The sequence below is a fragment of the Lactuca sativa genome, chromosome 4, assembly GCF_002870075.4.
Source record: "Lactuca sativa cultivar Salinas chromosome 4, Lsat_Salinas_v11, whole genome shotgun sequence".
In the NCBI taxonomy this organism is placed as follows: Eukaryota; Viridiplantae; Streptophyta; class Magnoliopsida; order Asterales; family Asteraceae; genus Lactuca; species Lactuca sativa.
Genome location: NC_056626.2, coordinates 367360972 through 367387581, shown reverse-complemented (window position 1 = coordinate 367387581; position 26610 = coordinate 367360972). Strand labels below are relative to the sequence as shown.

The 26610-nt window shown below is 37.0% G+C and overlaps 1 protein-coding gene across 1 annotated transcript; it reads left to right on the top strand.

The window, feature by feature from the left end:
- The first annotated feature begins 24537 nt into the window (after positions 1-24537).
- Positions 24538-25989, top strand: LOC111916481 (cyclin-dependent kinase inhibitor 7). The gene is made up of 4 exons (XM_023912149.3): positions 24538-25086; positions 25217-25269; positions 25453-25617; positions 25709-25989. The coding sequence occupies exons 1-4, from the start codon at positions 24739-24741 to the stop codon at positions 25776-25778; spliced, it is 636 nt and encodes a 211-aa protein (XP_023767917.1). The 5' UTR covers positions 24538-24738; the 3' UTR covers positions 25779-25989.
- Positions 25990-26610: the final 621 nt, after the last annotated feature.

Below are 26610 nucleotides of genomic sequence, written 5' to 3'. Positions count from 1 at the left end.
TGCTACAAGTCAAGCACCTCTCCACATACCAAGCAACCTCCCGCTTCATACAGGGCCACCAATAATCATGACGAAGATCTCTATACATCTTCGTCGCCCCGAGATGAATATAGAATTTCAATTTGTGTGCCTCCTCCATTAGAACCTGACATGCACCTCCCCAATTAGGAACCCATACTCTCCGATGGAGAGTCAATAAACCCCGACCATCATAATCAAATGATGCCACCAGACCCACTATGCGCTCACTCTTTCGGTGCTCTTCATTCATAGCCTCGAACTGAGCCTCCTAAATCTACTCAAAGAGTGTAGTAATCACTATCATCCTCATATAGATATCCCTGATCGGGGCTGTAACCGCCTTACGGTGGAGAGCATCGACCACTACATTAGCTTTTCCTGGATGGTAAAGGATCTCACAATCATAATCCTTCACCACATCTAACCACCGAGGCTGCCTCATATTCAGATTTGACTGATCAATCAAGTACCTTAGGCTCTGTCGATCCGTGTAAATAGTACACCGGACCCCATATAGGTAATGTTGCCAATTATCGAAGGCGAAACCAAATCCCCCAGCTCCAAACCATGTGTCGGATAATTCGCCTCAGGAGGATTCAACTGCCTCGAAGCGTAAGCCATAACATGACCCTTCTGCATTAAAACTATTGGATTTGGTGTCTAAGCCCATAGATATAATCGGGGTGTACTTGACCTGATAGTAGCATTGTCCTTTTGGGTTGCCTTCACCAGTGCAATTTGAAAGGATGCACTATTGAGAATAAGGTTATTTATGATTATTAATATATTACAAGTATATTATATTAATATGAAATCATATTATTTAATTAGTATTGATCAAGAATTAATTTGGAATTAATTTGTGGTCAAAAGAGACTAATTAAATATATGGGGATTGATTATGTAAATCAATGATTCTTATAGTGTGAGCCAATGATCCATGATTATTTAGATGGGCTAAACCAATAAGATAATCCATGGATAGTCAATGGAGGTTAAACCCATGGAGCATAAGAATGTGAAAAGTCATGGAGAATTAGGGTTTACAAAGTGTAACCCTAGCATTTTCCACACTATAGATAGAATCCTCATGAACCAAAATTGGTTACACCATCTTTTGAGCTAAGTAACTTATTCTCTTAATCCTCCTCTTGTATATTGGTGTTTGTGAACCATTAGAGGCATCACACTAGAGGTGCTCAAGCTTTCAAAGGTCAAGAACTCTACCATACACAAGAGGTAAGCATCCAAACTAAGTTTTTATATTATATAGCTTCAATTGTATGCTAGCTAGGGTGAATGCTTTGGAAAAACAAATGCATGTATAATTAGATAAAACATTGATCAAAAGCATTTAGGGTTGCATGTGCACCATAGGAGTGTTATAGTGCTCAAAACTCAACAGTGGTATCAGAGTCTAGGATTGTTTGTTATTATATTTGATGCTTACTAGTTTTTCAAAGCTGAAAAAGTTGAAATTTTGGCCTCTGACTGGTGATATCGCCGAGTCCATGAATAGACTCGACGAGTCCACTCAGTAATAGAGCAACTCGGCGATTCAGTTCATGAAGGCTCTGTTCGCAGAATTTCGAGTTTCTTGGCCTGGTTTGGATTGGGAACACTACCGCAAACTGTTTTGGATCATTGGAAATGTTTTTTATGATATGGTAGTGCTTGTACTTATCCAACCGCAAGATAATTGTCAAAGTTTTAAAATAATTGTTGTTTTTATATGATAAACAAAGGTCCTTTCAAATTGCTAACTTGAAATTATCTTGATTATGAGTTTTGTTAGATCATAAATTATGTGATAATTTTAAATTTAGAAAATGATCTAAATGAATTTTAATGACCTCCATAACTTGTCCTCTAGTTATGGAAATGAAAGGTCTCATACATTAAAATCCAATTAAACTCATAAGTTATGAATGTGAAGTGTTTTGACAAGTTTCAAAACTTTCCCTCAAGTTTTGGAATTTGTAATGTCTCATCAATGAAACTTTAATTCCAAATCCTAGAGTTTTAAAAAGTTAAAATTCAACCCTTATACTTTATAATGTTATAAGTTTAATATATATATATATATATATATATATATATATAAGACTATTCAGTATTTCCGTTAGCAGACCTCATTCACGAAGCCATTCTATAAGGGGGGGGGGGGGGGGGGGGGGGTATAAGATTACTGCCTGTAAAATGGCGGTTTAATGGGTGTCCACTCTCACCCACAACTTCCTTTACTAGTGGAGGGTCGTTAGTCGAACGGGTATGATAGGACAGTAATTCTCCCTCATTAAAAGTATAATGATAAATATAAAGTAACTAAACTTTTATTAAATTCCCAATCATAGTTACTTTAAGAAAAATGTGAAAATGGTGCTAATCCATGAAATTACACTTTGCACCGTGTTAAGTCGTTAGTGGAGTGTGTGTGGTTAACCTGCACACTAATCTGGGATTGACAATGTGTGGCAAAGGGTAGCCTGGTGTTAAACATAGATCATTGGAGTGTGTATGGTTAAACGGCACATTGATTAGGTGATTTGTAACATTGGCTGTACCGAGTTAATTTGCATGGTTATTCACACCTTGTTTCTGATCCTTGGCATCCCAGTCACAAACTTGAAGGGCACAATCGAGATTGAAACATGCCATTGAAAGTTCAATGAATCTCAAAGGATCTAGGAATTTCAATCCAATTAAAACTTAATAATCTATTTCGTTTTTCATGGTGAGAATTGGTAAATCGTCATTTATCTACCTTCAAATATTTTACAATTGGATTACGACATCCCTCTTTGCAATTGAAGAATATTGTGTTGGGTCCTAGCCTTCCCGTAGTATGCGACTTCCCCGACATTTTTCCAGAATAGTTACCAGGCTTACCTCCATAGCGTCAGGTCGAGTTCAAGATCGACTTAATTCCAGGAGCTACCCCGGTAGCTAAATCACCCTATCGTCTAGCGCCTGCTGAGATGCAAGAACTGTCCGGTCAACTTAACGAGCTGCTCAATAAGGGTTTTATAAGACCAAGCTTCTCACCCTGGGGAGCGTCGGTCTTGTTCATAAAGAAGAAAGACAGATTTTTCCGTATGTGCATCGACTATAGGGAGCTCAACAAACTCACGGTCAAAAATCGCTACCCTCTTCCTCGCATAGACAACCTATTCGACCAACTACAAGGGGTGAGTTACTTTTCCAAGATTGATCTAAGGTCCGGGTATCCTCAATTACGACTGCTCGAGGAGGATGTTCCGAAAACAGCTCTCCGAATTCGTTACGGACACTACGAGTTCGTAGTGATGCCCTTCAGACTGACCAACGTACCCGCAGTATTCATGGACTTAATGAATAGGGTGTGTCGTCCTTACTTGGATCAGTTCATCATCGTCTTCATTGATGACATACTTGTCTACTCTCAGAGTAAGGAGGAGCATAATGATCATCTACGACGAGTCCTAGAAACCCTACGATCGGAGAAGTTATATGCAAAGTTCTCTAAGTGCGAATTCTGGATCCGAAGAGTTGAATTCTTAGGATACGTGGTTAGCGAGGAAGGAATCCATGTGGACCCATCCAAGATTAAAGCTATTGAGAACTGGTCAGCACCGAGGACGCCTACAGAAATTCCTCAATTTCTAGGCCTCACTGGCTACTACCGCAGATTCATTCAGAACTTCTCTAGGATCGCGAAACCCCTTACCACATTGACACAGAAAGGCATGACCTTTGACTGGGGAGGGAAACAGGAGAAGGCATTCCAGACCTTGAAATGGGACTTATGCACCGCACCAATACTGTCCCTCCTCGAGGGGACAGAAGATTTTGTAGTATACTGCGATGCGTCCAATCAGGGACTCGGTTGTGTCCTGATGCAACGAGGTAAGGTCATCGCCTATGCCTCGAGACAGCTGAAGACACATGAAGTTAACTACACCACACACGACCTCGAATTAAGAGCGGTTGTATTCGCTCTAAAGATCTGGAGACACTACCTGTATGGTACGAAGAGCACGATATACACTGACCACAAAAGCCTCCAACACATACTGAAGTAGAAGGAGCTCAATATGAGATAACGACGGTGGGTCAAGCTACTCAATGATTACGACTACGAGATTCGTTATCACCCGGGAAAAGCCAATGTATGAGCAGACGCCAGAGTCAAGTCATTAACAATGACTATCCATTCACATCTATCCGCGTAGATTAAGGAGGCTCAGCTCAAATCTGTGAAACCTGATAATGTAGCGGGAGAATCTCTACGAGGAATGGATAAGAACTTGGAGGTCAAGGGTGACGGAGCCTTATATCTCTTGGACCGAATCTGGACACCGCGGCACGGTAGCTTCAGAGACTTGGTCATGAAGGAAGCACACAACACCCGATATTCTGTTCACCCATATTCAGATAAGATGTATCTAGACCTCAAAAAGTCATACTGGTGGCCTAACATGAAAGCAAAGATTGCTACCTTGGTGAGCAAATGCCTTACTTGCGCCAAGGTCAAGGTCGAATACCAGAAGCCATCTGGTCTACTTTAGCAACCGGAGATACCTGAATGGAAGTGGGAGCGGATCACTATGGATTTCATAACCAAGCTACCCAAGACAATAGGTGGGCTTGATACCATATGGGTCATCGTCGACAGATTGACCAAGTCCGCACACTTCCTGACCATCAAATAAACAGACAAGATGGAGAAACTCACAAGAACATACATTAAGGAAATCGTACGACTACATGGTGTCCCCATATCTATTATCTCCGATAGAGATAGTAGGTTTACTTCAAGATTTTGGCAATCACTGCAAAACGCCCTAGGGACGAGGCTAGACATGAGTACAGCCTACCTTCCGCAAACCGACGGACAAAGTGAGAGGACTATCCAAACCCTGTAAGATATGTTGCGAGCCTGTGTGATCGACTTTGGTAAGGCATGGCATACCCACTTACCCCTTGTCGAGTTTTCCTACAACAACAGCTATCACACGAGCATCAAAGCGGCCCCATTGGAAGCCCTCTACGGCCGAAAGTGCAGATCCCCTCTGTGCTGGGCTGAGGTGGGTGACACTCAGTTATCTAAAGGACGAGTTCCTGACAGCGCTCTCACGGGTCCGGAGGTTTAGGAAACATATGCATCAAATACACTCTATAACTAGGCAGCGGAATAATCGAAACAACAAAACGATTTACCTAAGTGTACATGCACCCTATGGATCTATGGCTTCATACTATTACTTCTACCCTAGGAAAACCGAAAATACAAGAAGAATACTAACCTCTTTAGCAACCAATGATCTTCGAGCTTGACTCCTTGTGCGTGCCACCTTGTTTGGATGATGAGGATCCAAACTAGAATCCCTCTCTTGGCTCACACCCAATGAACTCAAAAGAGTAGAAACAAATATAAACTAGGAGTGATGAACTCACGAAAAGTTCTTCCACAATGAGGGAGAAAGAAGGTGGCGAATACTCAAGCCAAAAAAGAGTAAGGAGGAATGAATCCCTAAGGCCCTATTTATAGCCTTTGATACCTCCTAGGGTTTTATCCTTCCACCCATATGGGATGGGATATGCTAGGAACGAAATTCCCTTTATCCAAAGGGAATTTTCATCCAATCCCCTTCCTTCTAGGGTTCTGGAATGTTCTCTGATCAATCAACTATTGATTAACTCACATTCAACCCTTCTATTAATTAAATTGTTAATTAATTCCCAAATTGTTTTCCAATTAGTTTCTAATTAATTATTAAACCATAATAACTAATAAACTAATTACTCTATTATATATTCTACTCAATCTTGAGTCTTGAGGGCAACCCAAGACGACCCTGCTATTATTAGAAATATCACCAACTAGTTAATGATCTTGGACACATTTCCAACAGTCTCCCACTTGGACAAGTCATCAACTAGATATGCATGGTTCTATATTTCTCAAATAATCAACAGAGAGAATGCCATCCAATACATCTGCCGAACTCTGATCTAATCAGTATCAGCCCTCAGATAAGTGATCAACTACTCCTTCATCCAAGTGATATCTGTATGAATTCGAGACATGTATAATGGTCAATCCCAGAATTCAAAATTATGTTTCCCGATGTAGATTTGTGACGACTACATCTGACTACTAAATCGAACACATCAATTCTAGTCAGTACCCGGCCAGGTTTTAAGATGTCAGCACCAAATCATCGAGGGGCCCATAGATATCGCTTCTCCCATCAAGGCAGAAGGGACGAATAAACTTTGACTACATAGTCCTTGTCTATTTCATCATATCACACATGAATGTACCCATTATAGCCACCAGTTACAAATAGCCTTCAAGTACACCAATGCATAACAGAATCCTAGAGCAAACCCCACATGTATCTCGGTTTCAAGAACAGAAGATATTATCATCTTAGAATTACTTGTGACTAAATCCATGAAGTAATCTCTAAGTGTGGGTTGTTCTAATGCTTAAATCTCCATTATGCACTCACGAGTGTTGACACAATCACTATGTTATGCCAATCAAAATGGTCAATCCACCAACACTCATGACAGTCTTGAATCACTACTTACTTCCAAGAGTATGACCGACTGTGGAGGTTTGAGTACTTAGTACTCAGGAAGTGGTTCTAAACATTCAAAAGTGAAACACAGTAATAAATAAACAAAAATGATAGCAATCCAGCATTTTAGTAAGTCTCTACAAAACAAACATCACTTATATTACAAATTCATATTGCTCAATGTTTCAAGGATTATCAAACTAAACAACTAAACAACTATTCCATATTTTCAGCAAATCTAATGCCTATAGATCTCGTATGACTATCACGCTTGATCCTTGATAGTGGTTTAGTGAACGGATCGGTTGGATTCTCTTCTGACGATACTCTGGTCACAACAATATCTCCATCCTTGACTCGATGTCTTACATAGTGGAACTTTCTAAGTATATGTCTTGAGTTACCATGGTCTTTGGGTTCTTTAGTCAACGCGACTGCACCCTCATTGTCACAAAAGATTTCCAAGGGATCCTTGATGCTCGGAACGACACCAAGATCATCAATGAAATTCTTCAACCATGTAGCTTCTTTTGCAGCTTCACTAGCTGCTATATACTCTGACTCGCACGTAGAGTCTGCCACTGTCGACTGCTTGGAACTCTTCCAAGTGACCGCTCCTCCATTAAGCAAGAATACCCATCCCGACTGCGAACATGAGTTGTCCCTATCAGTTTGGAAACTTGCATTTGTATAACATGTAACTCTCAACTCATCCTTACCCCTATATGCCAAGAACATATCCTTTGTTCTTCTTAGGTATTTCAGAATGTTCTTTACTGTCTTCCAATGACTTTCTCCTGGGTTGTCCTGAAAACGACTCACCATACTCAGAGCAAATGAGACGTCAGGACGAGTACACGTCATGGCATACATGATCGATCTTATAGTAGAAACATATGGGACTCGACTCATTCTTTCCTGTTCATCACTAGACCCAGGACATTGAGTTTTACTCAACTTTGTGCCATGTTGCATAGGTAGATACCCTTTCTTGGAGTCCTGCATCTTGAATTTCTTCAATATCTTATCCAAGTATGTACTTTGGCTTAGCCCTATTAGACGCTTTGATCTATCTCTATAGATTCTTATACCAAGTATGTATGCAGCCTCTCCTAGATCCTTCATAGCGAAACAACTTCCAAGCCACGTCTTAACACCTTGCAACGTCGGGATATCGTTTCCTATAAGGAGTATATCATCCACATACAACACTAGCAAGACTACATTACTCCCACTAGCTTTGATATATACGCAGGACTCCCCTTCACTTCTTGAAAATCCAAACTCCTTGATCTTTTCATGAAAGCAAAGGTTCCAGCTGCGAGATGCTTGTTTCAGTCCATATATTGACCTTTCAAGCTTACACACTCTATTTGGATATTTTGGATCTATGAAACCTTCAGGTTGTGCCATATACACTTCCCCTGTGAGTTTTCTATTAAGGAAAGCGGTCTTCACATCCATTTGGCATACTTCAGAATCATGAAAGGCTGCTATGGCAAGTAATATCCTAATAGACTTGATGTTGGCTACTGGTGAAAAGGTTTCCTCATAATCAATTCCTTGAGTCTGGGTGTAACCCTTTGCAACCAACATAGCCTTGAATGTGTGCACATTCCCATCCATGCCTGTCTTCTTCTTGAAGATCCATTTGCACCCAACAATTTTAGTGCCAGGCGCAGGATCAACCAAATTCCAAACTTGGTTGTCATGCATAGACTGAATCTCGCTCTCCATGCTTTCCTTCCACTTAGCAACTTCAGTGTCTGCCATCTCTTCCTTATAGTTGGATGGCTCATCCATATCAACCAGTGTACGATCACTAATCAATACGTCTCCTTCTGTACTCACATGGAAACCATAGAATTCAGGAGGAAGACGAACTCTATTGGATCTGCGAAGGGGAGGTGGAGATATACCATTTTGATCAACAGGTTGCTCAACCCCGGTTTGAGTTTCCTCAACGGGCTGCTGCATCTCAAGTTGAGTGCTAGTATCTACTAAAGGTTCTTCTTCATTCAATTCTCGAAGCTCTTCAAGATCTATGCGGCTCCCACTGTCCTCTTTTGAAATAAGATCCCTCTCAAGGAAGAATCCCCTTCGAGCAACAAACACCTTGTTTTCCGAAGGCTTGTAGAACAAGTATCCAAACGATTTTTACGGATAGCCAATGAAGTAACACTTCTCCGATCGGGGTTCAAGTTTTTCATTCGCCTCGCGACGAACAAAAGCTTCGCATCCCCAAACCTTTACATGTGCTAGAGAAGGACGTGTCCCACTCCACATTTCAGAGGGTGTTTTAGCAACCTTCTTAGTAGGTACGAGGTTTAGGATATGAGCAGCTGTCTCTAAGGCATACCTCCAAAAATATATCGGAAGTGCAGCTCGACTAATCATAGATCAAACCATGTCTAACAATGTTTGATTTCTCCTTTCAGCTACACCATTCAACTGTGGTGTTCTAGGAGGAGACAATTGTGAAACTATACCACAATTCGTAAGATGCTCGTAGAATTCAAGACTTAGATATTCTCCACCCCTATCGGATCGTAGCATATTGATCTTTCTGCCCAATTGGTTTTCTACTTCGTTTTGAAACTCCTTGAACACCTCAAAGGTTTCCGACTTATGCTTGATTAGATAGATATATCCATATCTACTAAAATCGTCGATAAAAATCACGAAGTATCTTTCTCCATGTCTTGTGGCGGATTTGAAGGGTCCACAAACATCTGTGTGGATGAGGTCAAAAAAATCCTTGACTCTTTCACAGTGGCCTGTGAATGGCGCCTTTGTCATCTTGCCAAGTAAGCAAGATTCGCATACATCATCCGACTTGAGGTCAAATGATTCCAAGATTCCATCAGATTGGAGCTTGGCAATGCGTTTCTTGTTTATATGGCCAAGTCAACAATGCCACAAACACAATTTATCTAATTCACTATTAGATGAACCAACATTCATAATTAGCTTATCACCATCACCATCGCAAACAATACTTTCATACACACCTTTACAAGGACTAGCTTTGAAAATAAAACAACCATTCTTATAAACCAAAATGTCACCATTATCATTATCAAAAGAAAATCGACAACCATCCTTATAAAGTGCATGAAAAGAAATAATGTTTCGTGCCATATCAGGCGAGTAGCAACAATTTAATAAACTAAGATAAACACCACCACTAAGCATTAGCTCATAGTTCCCAATCCTTGTAACAACTGACTTGTGCCTGTTTCCCATGATTAGGTTGAGCACACCATGATTCAATTTCCTACTTTGTCTTAGTCCCTGCAGATCAAAGCAAATGTGAGTACCACATCCTGTATCAAGAATCCAAGAGTTAGAAGTAAATGTTCTATGGAGTTCTATCATGAACATACCTGAGGTGCTAGCCACCTTGACTTTGCCCTTCTTAAGGTCCTCGAGGTACTTAGGGCAACTACGCTTCCAGTGTCCCTTTTCCTGGCAGTAAAAACAAATGGCCTCACTTGGATCTGAAGAAGGAGCTATTTCAGCTTGGGCCCTTTTCTTAGGAGGAGGACCAGACTTTCCGACCTTACCCTTACCCTTTTCTTTGGGTTGAGGCGCCCTTTTCCTTTTGGAAGAACCACGGTCAACAGCCAGCACGGGAGCAGTAGAGTTAGAGTTGTTGGGCTTCTTCATGCTCGCTTTAGTAGTTTTGAGCATGCCATGTAACTCCATTAAGGTCTTTTCGAGGCCATTCATATTGAAGTTCATGATGAACTGAGAATACGAACTAGTAAGCGAGTTCAAGACCATGTCAATGGACAACTCCTTAGGCAGCTCGACACCTAGATTCCCAAGTCTGTCTATGTACGTCTTCATCTTTTAGACGTACGCACACACAGAAGCTCCCTCTTGTAGCTTACATGCCATGAGGGATTTAACGATCTCGAATCGTTCTTGACTTGCTTGCTATTGAAACATTTCCTCGAGCTGTTGGTTGATGTCAAAAGCACCCCATGTCTCAAAGTTCTTTTGGAGACCAGAACCCATGGTCGCTAACATAAGGCAAGCCACTTTGGTCGACTCATCGTAATGCTTGTTGTAGGCAATAACTTCTTCTGGGGTAGGGTTTTCTCCAAGCACGGGGACATCTTCGTCGAGAACATACTCCTTGTTCTCATATCTTAACGTGATCCTCAGGGTTCTAATCCAATCAAGATAGTTGGATCCATCTTCCTTGAGTTTCTCCCTATTAAGAACCGGCATTAGAGAGAAGCTTAAGTTTTGAGTTGGAGGAGGAGGAGGAGGAAGAGGCAAATCGTTGTTGTTGTTGTTTGCTTGGTTCGACATCTACAAAAGATAAGACTCCAATTAGTTTGATATAAGTCCTTAATTAATAATTACCCTAAATGAATTGTTGGATTAAGGCTAGGATCCATGTTTGGCTTCATGATGCGTAAAGGGATGCCGTAAACACACCATAAAGTTATTTAGGTAGACAAAGCTCTTTGTTAATTTCAATCACCATGAAATTCCTAGATCTTTGAGATTCATTAACTATAAATGGCATGTTCATCTCGGATTATGTTCATCTTAAATTCAATGACGGGGATGCCACGGATCATTGAATAGATGGCGAATCACCCATACAAAATTGTGTGGTCCCCGGCTCAAGTTACGCTTGAGATTCGCAAGTCTCACATCATTCTCTACTTATACTCTCTAATTGACATGTCGGTTAACCATACGAGCTCCATCAACAAGTTATAAAGAGAATGTGCAATTTTTACGGACAACATAAGATTCACTTTATTTAAATAAAATGGGATTTTGTTGTATACTTGTATTTAAAATACTTCTAGATTGACCATTATCACTATCAAACCCTTTCGGTAACTCCATTCACAAAATGCAATGGGGCGGTGAGGGTGGTAAGCTCGAAGCATATTAAAAACCAACCTCATTAGGAATCATAGAGACCTCCTTAAACCCCTACATTAGAACGGGTGAGCCTAGTCGAGGTAAGACCGACAATGTCAATATTTAAAATACGCGATGACGCATATTGTGATTTTCTTATACATACAATATATGTATCTTACATATATAAGGGCCAAATTTAAAACTCTGTAAATCTAGTTGTCTATTATTAATTCAAATTAATTACAAGGATGCAATATAACAATTAATAAAACATGAGGGATTAATATTCAAATTCATAAAACTATATTATAAACAATATTAAAATATTTAAAATCACCATTTAAATAATATTTATCTATTTTTAGATTTACACAATTGAAATTTGACATTTATCCATATTAAACAAAACTTCAAATTTAAAATGGAATAAAAAAAACAAAAATCCTGAATCTGCTGAGCTCACGTCGTGAGCTGTGATTAGGGTTTCATACATTTCGAATTTTTTAGATCTAATCTAATTAGGTAATTATCCATGCAAGATAAAGTCTTAATTTGAAAAATAAGCAAGATCAAAACTGATAGTTCTGATCTGCCAATGTTCACGTCGTGAACTACTCTTTTCACGTCGTGAATTTAGGGTTTTCATCAAATTACGAATTTTTCAATTAAACTTTCATCATTCAGTTCCAAAGAAATATATTCAGAAAACATGGAGGTAGGGTGATAGTAACCATGAACCAATGGCTCTGATACCACTGTTGGGAAACATATGCATCAAATACACTATATAACTAGGCAGCAGAATAATCGAAACAATAAAACAATTTACCTAAGTGTACATGCACCCTATGGATCTATAGCTTCATACTATTACTTCTACCCTAGGAAAACCGAAAATACAAGAAGAATACTAACCTCTTTAGCAGCCAATGATCTTCGAGTTGGACTCCTTGTGCGTGCCACCTTGTTTGGATGATGAGGATCCAAACTAGAATCTCTATCTTGGCTCACACCCAATGAACTCAAAAGAGTAGAAACAAATATAAACTAGGAGGGATGAACTCATGAAAAGTTCTTCCACAATGAGGGAGAAAGAAGGTGGCGAATACTCAAGCCAAAAATGAGCAAGGAGGAATGAATCCCTAAGGCCCTATTTATAGCCTTTGATACCCCCTAGGGTTTTATCCTTCCACCCATGTGGGATGGGATATGCTAGTAACGAAATTCCCTTTATCCAAAGGGAATTTCGTCCAACCCCCTTCCTTCTAGGGTTCTGGAATGTTCTCTGATCAATCAACTATTGATTAACTCACATTCAACCCTTCTATTAATTAAACTGTTAATTAATTCCCAAATTGTTTTCCAATTAGTTTCTAATTAATTATTAAACCATAATAACTAATAAACTAATTACTCCTATTATATATTCTACTCAATCTTGAGTCTTGAGGGCAACCCAAGAGGACCCTGCTATTACTAGTTAATGATCTTGGACACACTTCCAACATGGAGATCATTCGAGAAACGACCGAGAAGATTGTACAGATACGTGAACGATTAAAAGTCGCTAGGGATCGACAGAAAAGCTACACAGACAAACGAAGAAAACCCTTGGAGTTCCAGGTGGGAGACTGAGTTCTTTTGAAAGTCTAACCCTGGAAGGGCACGATACGCTTTGGAAAGCGTGGAAAGCTGAATCCAAGGTACATAGGGCCTTTTGAGATTCTCGCTAGAATCGGCCCCGTAGCTTACAAACTTAATCGACCCCGCGAACTCAGTAACATACACCCTACCTTCCACGTCTCAAACTTGAAAAAGTGCCTATCCGACGAGACTCTCATAGTTCCACTAGATGAGATCGATATCGACGAGAACCTCAACTATGTGGAAAAACCTGTGGAGATTATGGACCGAGAGGTCAAACGAACGAAACAAAGCCGCATCCCAATTGTGAAGGTTCGCCGGAACGCCAAGCGAGGACCGGAGTTCACTTGGGAGCGCGAGGATCAAATGAAACTTAAACATCCTCATCTCTTTGCTTAGTAGTTTTGTAATAACTTAGTTGCTTGAACTCTAAATTTCGGAATGAAATTTCCTCTAACGGGGGGATGATGTGACAACCTGAAATTTATTCCGTCGTTGTAACCCATTTCCGTTAATAGAATATTTTGTTTATTATTATTATTGAAATTTCCGTTAACATTTGGGTTAGACAAATCAATTAATGTTTTATTTTATTTTATTAGTGTCGAAATGAAATAAATAAAAGCACGTGTAATACCCTCAAAATTATTTGGGAAAAAATTTAGTTTACGACTAAGCCGGGTTACGACCATTTAATCGGGTAAAAATTTTAAACTCCGTTTAACGTCGGTATGGGGTGGACCCCCACCTGTCCGCGAACTCAAGCCCTATATAAGGGTTGAGTGGCTTTCATTTGAACCTTTTCTCACTCCTATAAGCTTTCTCTCTCTACTCTCTCTCTCTCTCTCTCTCTCTCTCTCTCTCTCTCTACAAGTGGGTTTGGCCAAGAAACACCTCATTCAAGCTCCAAAACCGTAAGTAATCCTTCCTAGCTTGTTGTTTAGCTTTGTATCCGTGCAAATTCAGGATTTAATCATCCAAATACCTTAAAAACTTGAGTTTACAATTGGGGAACATCTCCCAAAACCGTGAACTCCCCTAAAGGGGTTTTGAAGCCCCAAAATCCCTCCAAAACCCTTCTAATGCTCATCTTTGACTTAGAAACTTGCATGCATGAAACTAGAAGCCCAAAATCGTGCCTTTAGGGGAGTAAACATGAGTTTACGATCCATGAACATTCTTGAACCGTAAACACCAAAACCGTAAACACCATAAAGGGTGTTTTGGTGTCCCTAACTCCTTCCTTAGCATGTTTAATGGACTAGAAACCTATACGAATGAGCCTAGAACCACAAAATACAAAGGAAATGTTGTGCCCAAGGGTTTACGGTCGTAAACCCTAGTGTTTACGACCGTAAACTCCCAAGGAGTGGTCCAAGGACCGAAAACTCCAAGGGAGTACCCTTTTGAACCCTAATCGCTTCTCAAGACCTTTGTTTTGACCTTAGAACCCTTCCTAATGATAAAAGGGACCTTTACACACACAAACCCAATATTCCCATGAATTTACATCCGTAAAATCATGGGGGAAGTGGTCTCTCAACCTTAAAACTCATGTTAGGGTGGTCACTTGAAGTGTAAACTCCATAGTGAAGCCATACACTCTTTAGAAGCAACCCTTAGCACTCCTTGCACTTGTAGAAAAGTGTTTCCATGCACTAAAGGGCATTTACTTACTAAATTGGTGATTAAATGACTAATTAGACACCATCATGTACCCCTATATGTTACATAGGATCCATGGGCATGTTCAAGTCCTCACTTGACACCTAGAATCCTACCCGGCATTCCATCCACTCCACTCGCTGCAGGTGAGTTCATACCCTTTAATTAACCTTTCAAATGTTTTTAAATGCTTTATGGGGGGATACAAGTTGAATCCAACAATTTATAGTATCAATCACATGTGATTTGTAACTTACAATAAAAAAAGGATTTCTATACTTTTAACCGTTTTGCCATCAAAACTGCTTTCAATGTTTATCAAACTCATTTTCATGTTAATTTGTTATAAAAACTATTTTCAAACTCTTTTTAACTTCTTATGTTTCTAAAATATATCCACACCAATATATTTATATAAGTAGGACTTGAAGGACTTAGGACTGATAGCTCGCCTTATTTCCTGTTCTTGTTTGATTAGGGTCTTAGGGTATATTGTTATCTGTCCGACTGTCGTTGAATTCTTAATTATATATTGTATGTATTTGTGTTGGATATGAATATTCTCACTCAGCTCAATACTTTTGAGTATCCAAGAACGACTGCAACATGCCAGTTAACTATAATAGGTATAGTTAAGGTTTACCACTCCTTACTACCATTACTATGATACTTACCACAGGTAGTACTATTATGAGTCTCTACATGTTAAGTACTATACAAGAAGAATAATATATACCATACAAAAGAACACTAAATACATTATACCGAGAAGCACACTATACACTAATACAAAAGAACATTAAATACATTATACCGATAAGTGCACTATACACTAATATAAGAGAACATACTAAAACAAAATGTGATACACTATTCCTCTACATGGAACTTTACTGCACCTTAGCCGTGTAACCTTAGTCTCCAGGAGGGAGAGCGGACTCTATGTGTATAGATCTATACAGGGCGGACACTCACACATCCCGACTGCTAGCTACAGTCCGAGCCGACTAGGACCAGGGATGATAACATGCTACCACACTACGTATGACCTGGAGGGTCATGATACATTCAATCGCCTATCCGCCTGGTTACATACAGATTCACATTCGGAACCCTAAAACAACAAATTATGAATTAAAGGTAAAGTAGACTCCCCGAGGTGTATTAAATACATATCGCTACCTAGACTCTGCGGTTAATTACCATCCAGTCGGCAGTAACACTGCTGGAATAATACATTATTTTCCCATTTACTTTATTCAAGCGAAGTCCAAACTATATTTTTATAATAATTAAGAGTCAATGTGGGGAAAACTTTTACATATTCAAAGGATCAAACCTACAAGTAACCAAGTCTTGGCAAAAGACTACATTTATTAGAAAATATAGGATTTTCTAGAGATTCACACTATTTTCAAACTTGATAACAACATTCATGTTACACGGTTGTAAACACTTTTTTACAAGCAATGACACTAAATCCTTATGAACTCACCAGCTTTATGCTGATACTCGTTTTCAAAATAACTTGTATTCTCAGGTCGGCAATAGACAGGTACAGATGCAGCTTTTGAGAAGACGGAGAGCATACAAGACTCCTCTTTATTTTTTATTATATTTTTTGGTGTCTACAAACTGTACAGACACGCTTGTATTACAATTACTATATTAATGAAGTGGATGTTGTTGCTTGTTTTTACTATTATGCATTGTTATGATACTGTACATGACGTCCTCCACCCCAGAACATATTCTGCCATTCTAGGTTTTGGGGTGTGACACCACTGATGGGTTTTAAGCAAAACATCAATCTTATGGTGTACATGCAAACCCTAATAGCTTTTAGATCTAATTTGTCTAATGAACATGCAATTGAATATCCAAAGCTATAAACCCTAGATCTAACATATAATAAACTAAATTAGGTTTTAGAGAATTACCTTTGATTGTTATACAGCAATAACAACCAATTCCTTGCTTTGATTGGCTTCAGAAAGCTTAGTGCCTCAAGTGTTGCACCTCTAATGGAGTCACAAACACCACTAAGCAACTAGATGAAGAAGGAGAAGTGAGGAGGCACCCTAAAAACGTCTAGAAACCCTAAGGATTCAGTTACCAACGTTTTTGGGCCCTAAGGAGTTCTTTATATACTTGTGTGGGCTGCTAGGGTTTCAGTCAAAACCCTAACGGACAGCTTAAACTCTAAGCAGCCCATGGAACCTTCTGGGATAAGGCCATGGACGAAAATATGATGGGTTCCTATCATAATTCCGTTCACCCCTTGTTCCTTTAGCATTTCTTAGCCCAACAACTCAATTATCCAATAATTGCAGTCCAGTCCCCTATATTTAATTAATCTCTTTTAGCCATAAAATTAATTATCAATTAACTCTTGACTAATATTAATTAAACAATATGATTTCTCTTTTAATATATTATTCTCATAATATATTAATAAATCATATTTAAACCTTTCTCTCTTTAATTCATCCTACATATTGCTATGGTAAAGGCAACCCAAAAGGACCATGCTCATAATCGGGTCAAGTATATACCAAAATAGTTATAGACTTAGACACTAATCCAACAGTAATGTTTAGTGACGTTCTTAGTGAACAGATTGCTTGTTCTGGTTCTTTTTTGTTCGGGAGCTACCCAATCATTTGTATCTATTACACTCAGCAAGAGGTTTAATGATGCTCATGGGGAGCTGGATTATCGTTTAGTGAGTGTATCAAGAGTTCATCGGGGTTGTACTCTTGAGTTGTTTCAAGAGAAATATTTGATCGATTTGGTTCATATACCTTTGCACGAGAGCAAGGTCATTGTGGGGATGGACTGGTTGAGCGCTAATGAGGCGATGATTGATTACGGGCACTAGTTAGTATGGGTTCAATACCCAAGTGCGGGAGAACTAGTTATTCGGGGTGAGGGTGCTCCACGTGTTTCGACTCTTTGTTCAGCTGCTAGAGCTAGGAGATATCTTTAGCAGGGTTGTTCGAGTTTTATGGCTTATATATTGTACACCAAGATAGAGAGGAAGAGGACGATTGAGGATGTGTCTGTAGTGGTGTTAATTATGATTACATGTACGGAATTAGAAAATATCTAGTGAATCATCATGTAAAATCAAGAACACATGAAGTAAATAAATATAGGTTTAGTTATCAGCCTCTCATTAGTATTTATAGAAAGAGTACAAATGGGTCTTGCAATTTCTCTCTCTAAACTAATGCTCTCAAAGTGTTCATTACATAAATGAGTGTCACTCACTTCCTATTTATAGGAAAGACAACTCATCACACAATACAAGTGGGTAAAGCACAAATACATCCAAGCGTAACTTTTCACCCTAACATTCTCCCCCTCAAAGTTAGAACTGGATGTCCGACTTTAATATCCAATGAGCTCGCGCGATCAAGACCAAACTCCCCCTCGAAGTAACACCGGTCTTCAAATCCGCAAATGAATACTTAAAAAACTCGCTCCGAATGCCCATCATTCTCCCCTTTTTACAATCAAAAAATGATTATAAAACCAATTAAGGGTGAGAAGCGCCCGAGGAATGAACTTCACAATACCCCCCCCCCCCTTGATGTGTACCAAAAATGAAACTCCCAAAAAACTTGCACGGAAAAACAATCACGAAAAACCCTCAAAAAATTTCCAATTTATGAAAATTTTTGACTTTTTGGGTGAAAGTTGCAAGATTTTCCAAAATCCGGGTAAAAATTGTCACTTTCTGAAATTTGCAGGGACCCATTGCGCCAAAAACAACTTAAGATGCGAACACTCCCTCATTTGCGTAACTGGGTATAAAGTGTAAGTTTGCACCAACTGTAGGGACTAGAAATGAAATTTTTTCAATTTCTCAGCTTTGTAACTCCATTTTCGAAATTGGATATATTCTCCAAAATTTCGAAACTTCAGCTGCTAATTTCGAAAAATCTTCACAATTCTTCAAACTGTCGAAAATTATCCTCAATTTCGAAATGTGTATAAATTGTCAAATTGTCGATACTTTAAGGACCAATGTTGAAACTTTCCATTATCTTCTTCTTCATTAGTTCCAGGAATCAACACAAAACCTTCGACCTTCGCTTTTCAAAAATCTTCACAACATTGACTTCAAAATCTTCTTTAGGTGATACCCGATAACCAAAACTTTCTCTTAATTAACGAAATATCAAAAGCGAAGCATATCGAATCCTTAACTGTAAACAGTAACATCTTAATCATTCAGATTCTTAATCGACACTTCCCTATTACAAGGTTCCCAAATCATCGACATCAAAATCTTCGCTATTACGATTACAATCCTTCGCTTTTTGTCAACAATGACTCGACATCAACGATTCTTGACCATTCGATCCACAATTTTTGTCACTCACCTGTTCGTCACTTCCAGGTTAAATCTCGATTTCCGATTCTAAACCAATCAACATTCAAAGTCGAATACTTCAGCAACACTTCCTTCGTTTGTTGAGACTAACCCAAAATCAATTAATACATTCGACTGATAATCTCCAAAACACGCCAAACTCAATATTGACTTTCAGGAATCAAAACTGAAACAAAATCATCACATTCGGTCTTCAGTATCACTCCTTCGCTTTTGACTAAGACCAATTGACATCCAATTCTTCCACAGCGACTCCAATTTAGACATCGACACAAGGACTCGATACCATTCAACCAATTCGACTCCAAAATTCCACAGTGAAGGTTGTTTGACCTCCAAACCAATCGATGACATCAACAATCATCGATATCACAGTGCCCTTCATGATTCGTTGTTCATTCAACCCAAATCTCTTTATCAGTCATCGACATCAATTTCAAAGTCCAGTTCGTTATCAAACTATACATCATTCTCTTTCAAAATATTCAATAACAAATCATCAATTTATACAAATCGTCATCAACCATTGATACCAATTCCAACCTATCGATTCACCAAAATCAGTTGATATCAACAATCAACAACCTTCGAAATTAGATACTCGACTCCAAAAATTGATTTCGATTCTGACTACAAACAAACACAATCAATCATTGACCTTTTCTCATGTTTGACTTTTCGATTCCAGAAGTGAAATTGATTCAAACTGCACAACAATTGACTTCTACAAAACACACATCGAATATCGATTATCAACCTCTAGACGTTCGAATCCAATAATCCATCAGTCAAAACTTTGAAATCGAGTTTGATTCTAATATCGCTTTCTTGTTCGATTTCTCAAACGATCAAAACAAAAGCGAAATCGATTCCAAATTTATCAAGAAGTTGACTTTGACTTTCGCATTGACTTGTCGTTCTTCCAGATAGCTTCAACCAAGGGGTGTTTGGCTAATCTTTTCAGAGGGCAAAAGGACTTTTAGGAAAAGTCACAAAAAGCTAGGAATTCCTGACTTTTTCAAAAAGTCAGTTTTTCTTATATCAAAATCCCAAAAGTTGCTTTTAAAATACTTTTACCAAACATTTTTTCCCTCATCTTTTTCTAAAAGTTCTTTTTGTCTCTCAAAAAGATAGGCCAAACACCTCCCAAATACAACTCCAAGAACTTTCATTCTGGATTCAATCAATGAAAGTGGATCGATTGGGCTAAAAATTTTATGGATTGATGAATAGTAATGAATAATAAGATTTGTTGTTTGGGCTCAATATTTTGATTGAAGTTTTGGACTCAAAATTGATCGGATCATGAAATTAGATGATATTAAAAAAAAGAATTATGTGTTTGTATGAACAGTGAATTTCAAATGAATTGGAATTGGGCTCAACAATGAATTATAAGAACAGTAACATTCGAAGATTAAACGAAATGAGTTTGATTTTGGTTTTGATCTAAACAAAAATGATTGGATCAACAATGGGGTTGAAATAGATTTGATCCAATGAGGCAAATCGATCAAAAATTAAAAACACAAAATACGAATCAAAATTATGGACGTTTTGGAATCCATTTGAGAATTTGTGATACCTTTTTGACGAATCGAGTTCCATTTTCAACGAATGAATCCAATTTAGAAGATCTTGGTTATTTTGTTGGAACGAGAAAATCTCCAATTTTAACATTGTACCACCCACGATGCGTGTTGTATAACTCATTCTTCGTATTCTCCGTGTTCTTCAACGATCCAAGAACATCTTCATAAGAACCACCAACACTTTTGGGTTTTGACTTCAAATTCAATGCAACCTTTGGAAATTGTTGCTTTGGAACCCAAATTTTCTTCACGGATTTCGACTTCACAACATTTGACGATTTTTGTGAATAAACATGCTTGTTTTTGCATTTAATCTTCTTCTTCTTCTTTTTCTTGCTCACCTTTTTGCATCTTGAAGACTTGATTTCATGAACAAACCCACTTTCCAAAACTTCAACTTTGTGAATTTGAATCAAATCTTTTGGAGTTTGATACTTGTGAATTTCTTGGATCACCGGCTTTCGATAAGGAATCATTCCTTCAAACAAATCACAAGAACACAAAATATCATCGGTTTTCACTCCAATCGAGCAAAAAAAATGTCATCATGAGAATCAACTTGAACTCCTTTTTCTTTAACATCAAGAACATCACATTGAACTTCATTGTCAAGAACTTCAACAAACTTAAGAGCACGAAGATCATTTGGTTTTTCAATTAGACAAATGTATTTCTTATTAAACAAATCTCTTTCTTCTCCTTCTTTTTTATTTCTACTAAGGACTAACATGGACAAGGCAATTTTCATCAACCTTTCAATCCCAAAAAGTGATTGAAATATCAAGTTTCCATGATCATCCTTCAAACCTCTATAAGAAACCTTATCATTCCATGAAATCAAATCGTTTAACAATAACTCATAAAATTGATCTCCATTGACTTTGTATTTGATATCTTCAACGATCACAATCCAAGAATCATACGGCAAATCCATCATGATCACAAGAACTTGAAAATTTCTAGAGAGAGAAAGTGATATGGAATGAGTTTTCTAGTGAGAGAAAGTAAAAGTCACTTGAATTCTGGTGAAGAAAATCGAATTATGAATAGAATCAAAGATGAATTCGATTTCTAGAATTCAAAACTCTCTAAAACACGAAGATCAAAGATTAAAAAACGAATCACCAAATCAAGATTGTCACCATGGATAAATTCTTGATCAAATCAAGAACACCCGCTCCGATACCAATTGTAGTGGTGTTGATTATGATGGCATGTGCGGAATTAGAAAAGATCTACTGAATTATCTTGTAAAATCAAGAACACATGAAGTAAATATATTTAGGTTTAGCTCTAACTAGTATTGATAGAAAGAGTACAAACGAGTCTTGCAATTTCTCTCTCTAAACTAATGCTTTCAAAGTATTCATTACATAAATGAGTGTCACTCACTTCCTATTTATAGGAAAGACAACTCATCACACAATAAAAATGGGTAAAACACAAATACATCTAAGCATGACTTTGCACCCTAATATTTTTCGGCACTAGTTTCCATATCAATCTACTTGTTCATGTCTCCTACATCCTCATAACTCTTATATGGTGTCATAGATGAACTAAAAATTGACATAGTTGTCCCTGAGAGGAGGTTAAAGTGTGGACTAAAAATTGGTCATACCGCATCTTACATACTCTTGTTGTCCTTGATAAGTTCATGTGTCCATTGATAGTGACATTACCATCTTATGGTTATTTATATACACTACAAGGTTTTAGTATTATTTATCATTAAACCACATCCAAAACATATATTAATACTAATCAATGTCTTTTTTTAAAACTACACATGTATGAAAAATGCGGTTCACAATGCATGCTACATATGCATGTTATTTTACATGTTTAACACAAAAGTCTTCCTTTTACAACACCTTTATACGTGTATATTTCAGTTTTTGACCTTCCTTTGAAATACAAAATCATGCAAAACAATTACTATATAAAGTTGGATTTGGATTGCTTGCAGCCTTGCACTGAGAGGGTATATATATATATATATATATATATATATATATATATATATATATATATATATATATATATATATATATATATATATATATATATATATATATATATATATATATATATATATATATATATTTCAAAAAATGAAATATGTTTCATTACACTGTATTTGAAATAATACAACAAACTTTATAAAATATCAAAGTTTATGATTATGACAGTAAAAAAAATATAATATTAAAAGTAACTGAGACACTTTTTATTATGTCGTACAGTCGTAGTGATTTTTTTAGAACTTGATGGAAGGTATTTAATGTAACTTAAGGATATTAAATTATAATATTATATTTTAAAAGGGGTTTGATGTATAACTAGAACAAGATAATTACATCATTAAGTCAACGGTAATCAGATATTTTTTCATTTATTACTAGTTTATTCCAATCAAATACTTATAACGCTAATTAATAAAATGCTATAATAAAAACTTCTTAAAGATTAAACCATAAATTATTTTTAAATAATTTATAATGTTTTAAAGTTAATTACATAAAAGAAGCTAAATTTATATAAATTTTCGATTTTGACATTGTGATAATTTCTTTACAATTAAGACGCTAACTTCACAAAAATTAATGATCTTATACTATTTTTTTTTAATTTGTTTCAAGGTAGATCATTTGATTTGTATTTGATGATGTACGTCAATTGCAACTAAGTTGATGGGTTAAAATTAGGGGTGAGAATTATTTGGTCCGTAACCAAAAAACCCGAAAACCAAATCGAATCGAAATCGATTTCAGACCGAACCATATTCACATTTAGTTTTCGGTTTGGTTTGAGACAAAACCGAATTGTGAATTTGGTTTTTGGTTCGAGTTTCAATCTCATTAGACTTAATCTAAACTGAACCGAAAAAACCGAATTTAATAAATAATTTAATTAAAAATATATTTTATGTTTTATATTAAATAAAAACATTAATTATAAAATAAAAATCATTTTAACTCATTTACTCTTTGGATCATTTTTTATGAAACTATAGATATTTCTCTTTGCAATTTTATGTTTCTATAATTTATGTTTGAAATTTTTTTAAGTTTATATTTGGTTTCCTCGGTTTTCAAATAGAACCAAACCGAATTAGAATTCGTTTTTCGGTTTGGTCAAGAGAATTTGAATTCGATTTTGTTCGGTTTTCGAATTGGACAACAAAAATTTTCAAACTGAAGAAACCGAAAAACCAAAAAACCGAACCAATTCCCACCCCTAGTTAAAATTGACAACATTGAAACAAATTGAAAAATATAGAACGAGTGTTTTAAAAACTTAATGTCTTGATTATAAAAAATTAACATAAAATCAAAATTTTGTAATTCGACCCGTACTTTAATAGACTAATACCAAAAAAATTGCTTTATCAAAGCCTTTAGAAGAAAAAATGACACTTTCTTAGGGGCAATCTAGTAATTTTAATGCAAACATACACGGGAAATATGCTCAAGACCAAATCCACACCAAACTTTGCATCAATGAGAACAATAAGCGTGTTACAATTTAGTCCTTCACCGGCTATTACCGGTAAAACCGGTGGCACCAATGGAAAATAGAAAAGTCGGCGTACAACAAGCTGGAAGGTATAATTGTAGTCTGTAGATCTGTTATAACGGCGCCGTTAATACCCCCGTTACAAAAGTTAGAGAGAGAATGTGTGTATGTGTGTGTGTGAGTGCGTGAAACGCTAGGACCACATACACTCTTGATAAGAAGCTTTCAAACGGAATCCCTGCCATTAGCATCGTCGTCGTCATCATCGCCTCCACTTTCTCTCTCTCTCTCTCTCATCTCTGAAACGAACAAAACAGAAAAATCACAGAAGAAGATATTATTCTTCATTGAAGAACTAATCAATTGAGGTACGTACAACATGATTTGACATCGGGATATATAATACAGCGATATGGATGTGTATATGTGAATGGGGAAGTATACAAGGAAGTGTAGTGATCAAGGTTGTGAGAATATTTCGGTAATGGAGGTTGCACCGGCGGGAGTAAGGACTAGAGGAAGAGCTATGGCGACGGCGGAGGAGGAAGCGGTTGATAATTCTGGATCAGCGAAGAGGATGAAGGTCGTCGGAAATGGAGAATTGAGGTTGTCTTCTTCGCGAATTACAGATAGTGACGGTGGAGATGTGATTACTACATTGAAGAATTACGGTGATTCCGCCGTGGAGGAATTGAGAGATTTTTCCGGTGATATTCCGGCGTCTTGTTGTTCGAGTAACGGATCAGTTACGGAGATATTGAAAAGTGCAGATCTGGAGGTATGTGTGTATGAACATTGAACTGTCCTTTCTATTATTATTTTTATTTTTATAATTTCTCTCTCTCATATGCTTTATCCATGAAAATTTCTTATAATTTTGAATTCGAATTCTTTTGAAATTTGTACAGGAGAGAACTGGAGTTGAAACAACTATGACATACAAAATGAACAGAAGAGAAAGGTTTGTTCTCTTCATAAAATTCGCCTCACAGTTAATTCAAAAAAAATTTAAAAAAAGGAATATTCTTGATCTAAAACGGCATCCATTATACTTTCATTCATCCTCTAAACTAAACAAATACAAAACACACAGAAATCTCTTTCTCTCTCTATTTCTCTAACTTTCAATGGATCGTTCATACAGCACACAAACAAGCGACCTCAAGGCGGAATCCGGCGAACTACACTCAACAAATACATCAAAACCGTCGGTGGTGATCGATTCTCGCCGGAAAACACCACCAGCAGCTGAACTTGAAGAATTCTTCGCTAAAGCAGAAGAAAACCTCCATAAACATTTCAAAGACAAGTAAGCAATTAACACATTCTATATATTCTATACATATCGTTTCAAAATCGAGTAAAACAGTAAGCAAATGTAATGATTCTTCTTTCTTCAGGTATAATTACGACATTGTAAATGACGTTCCATTGAAAGGTCGTTTCGAATGGGTTGAACTAAAGCCATGAAGACGAAGAAGAAGAAGATGATTACAAAACCTAATTGATGTAAAAAAAAAAAAAAAAAAAAAAAAAAAACAAAATTGTTTCTAAAATTTAGAAACAGAAGTGAAAAGTACAGTAGTACCAGAGTACGTAGTGCATTTTAATTGAATCGAGATGTTTAAAATTTGTAGTTGCATTCGCAGTATAATTAATCGATGATGGGGTTCATGAATTCTACTCGGTGTTAAGTACATGAGGTATAGTAGTGTTTGTTCGTGGGGGATGTAAGGTTTTTTTTTTTTTTTTTTTTTTTTTTTCTCTGAATAGACAGAGTTTGAGGAAGGAAGAAGGACACAGTTGGTAAAATAGTGATTTGGGGTGTACTTCAACCTTCCCCCAATACATCTCTCGTTTCTTTCTGTTCATCTCTGCAATTCTTTCAGATCATATAACGTACAACTGATATGCGATAGCTTCTCTCACAGGTAATTTATTTTTTTATTTATTTTCGATTTAGCCACTAGTTTTCTTTTACCGTTGTAAAACTATATTCCTCTCTTTATATTTCTAAAAATCACCATCTAGCAATTTTTCTCATGATTTTCCATAAAAAAAAAAAAAAACAAAAAACAAATTAAATATTTTCAATTTTTTTTTCTCGAAATAGAAGAAATGTCTTGCTACAAAGTTTCACTATTCAATGTAAAATACATTTCAAAAATATCCAAAAAAAAAAAATTAAATTCTTATATACTGTAAAATTGTTCTTTGCAAAACGAAATTTGTTTTTGAAAGTGGTCTTATTTTAAGAAATTCACAATTTTTCATCAATAATACTAATTTTTTTAATTTTTTT

Excerpts from the sequence above, each read along its gene's own strand:
- LOC111916481 (XM_023912149.3), top strand. The coding sequence starts at position 24,739 with ATGGGGAAGTATACAAGGAAGTGTAGTGATCAAGGTTGTGAGAATATT. Across the intron at positions 25,087-25,216 it reads TGAAAAGTGCAGATCTGGAG|GAGAGAACTGGAGTTGAAAC; the intron begins GTATGTGTGTAT and ends AAATTTGTACAG. Across the intron at positions 25,270-25,452 it reads AAAATGAACAGAAGAGAAAG|CACACAAACAAGCGACCTCA; the intron begins GTTTGTTCTCTT and ends TCGTTCATACAG.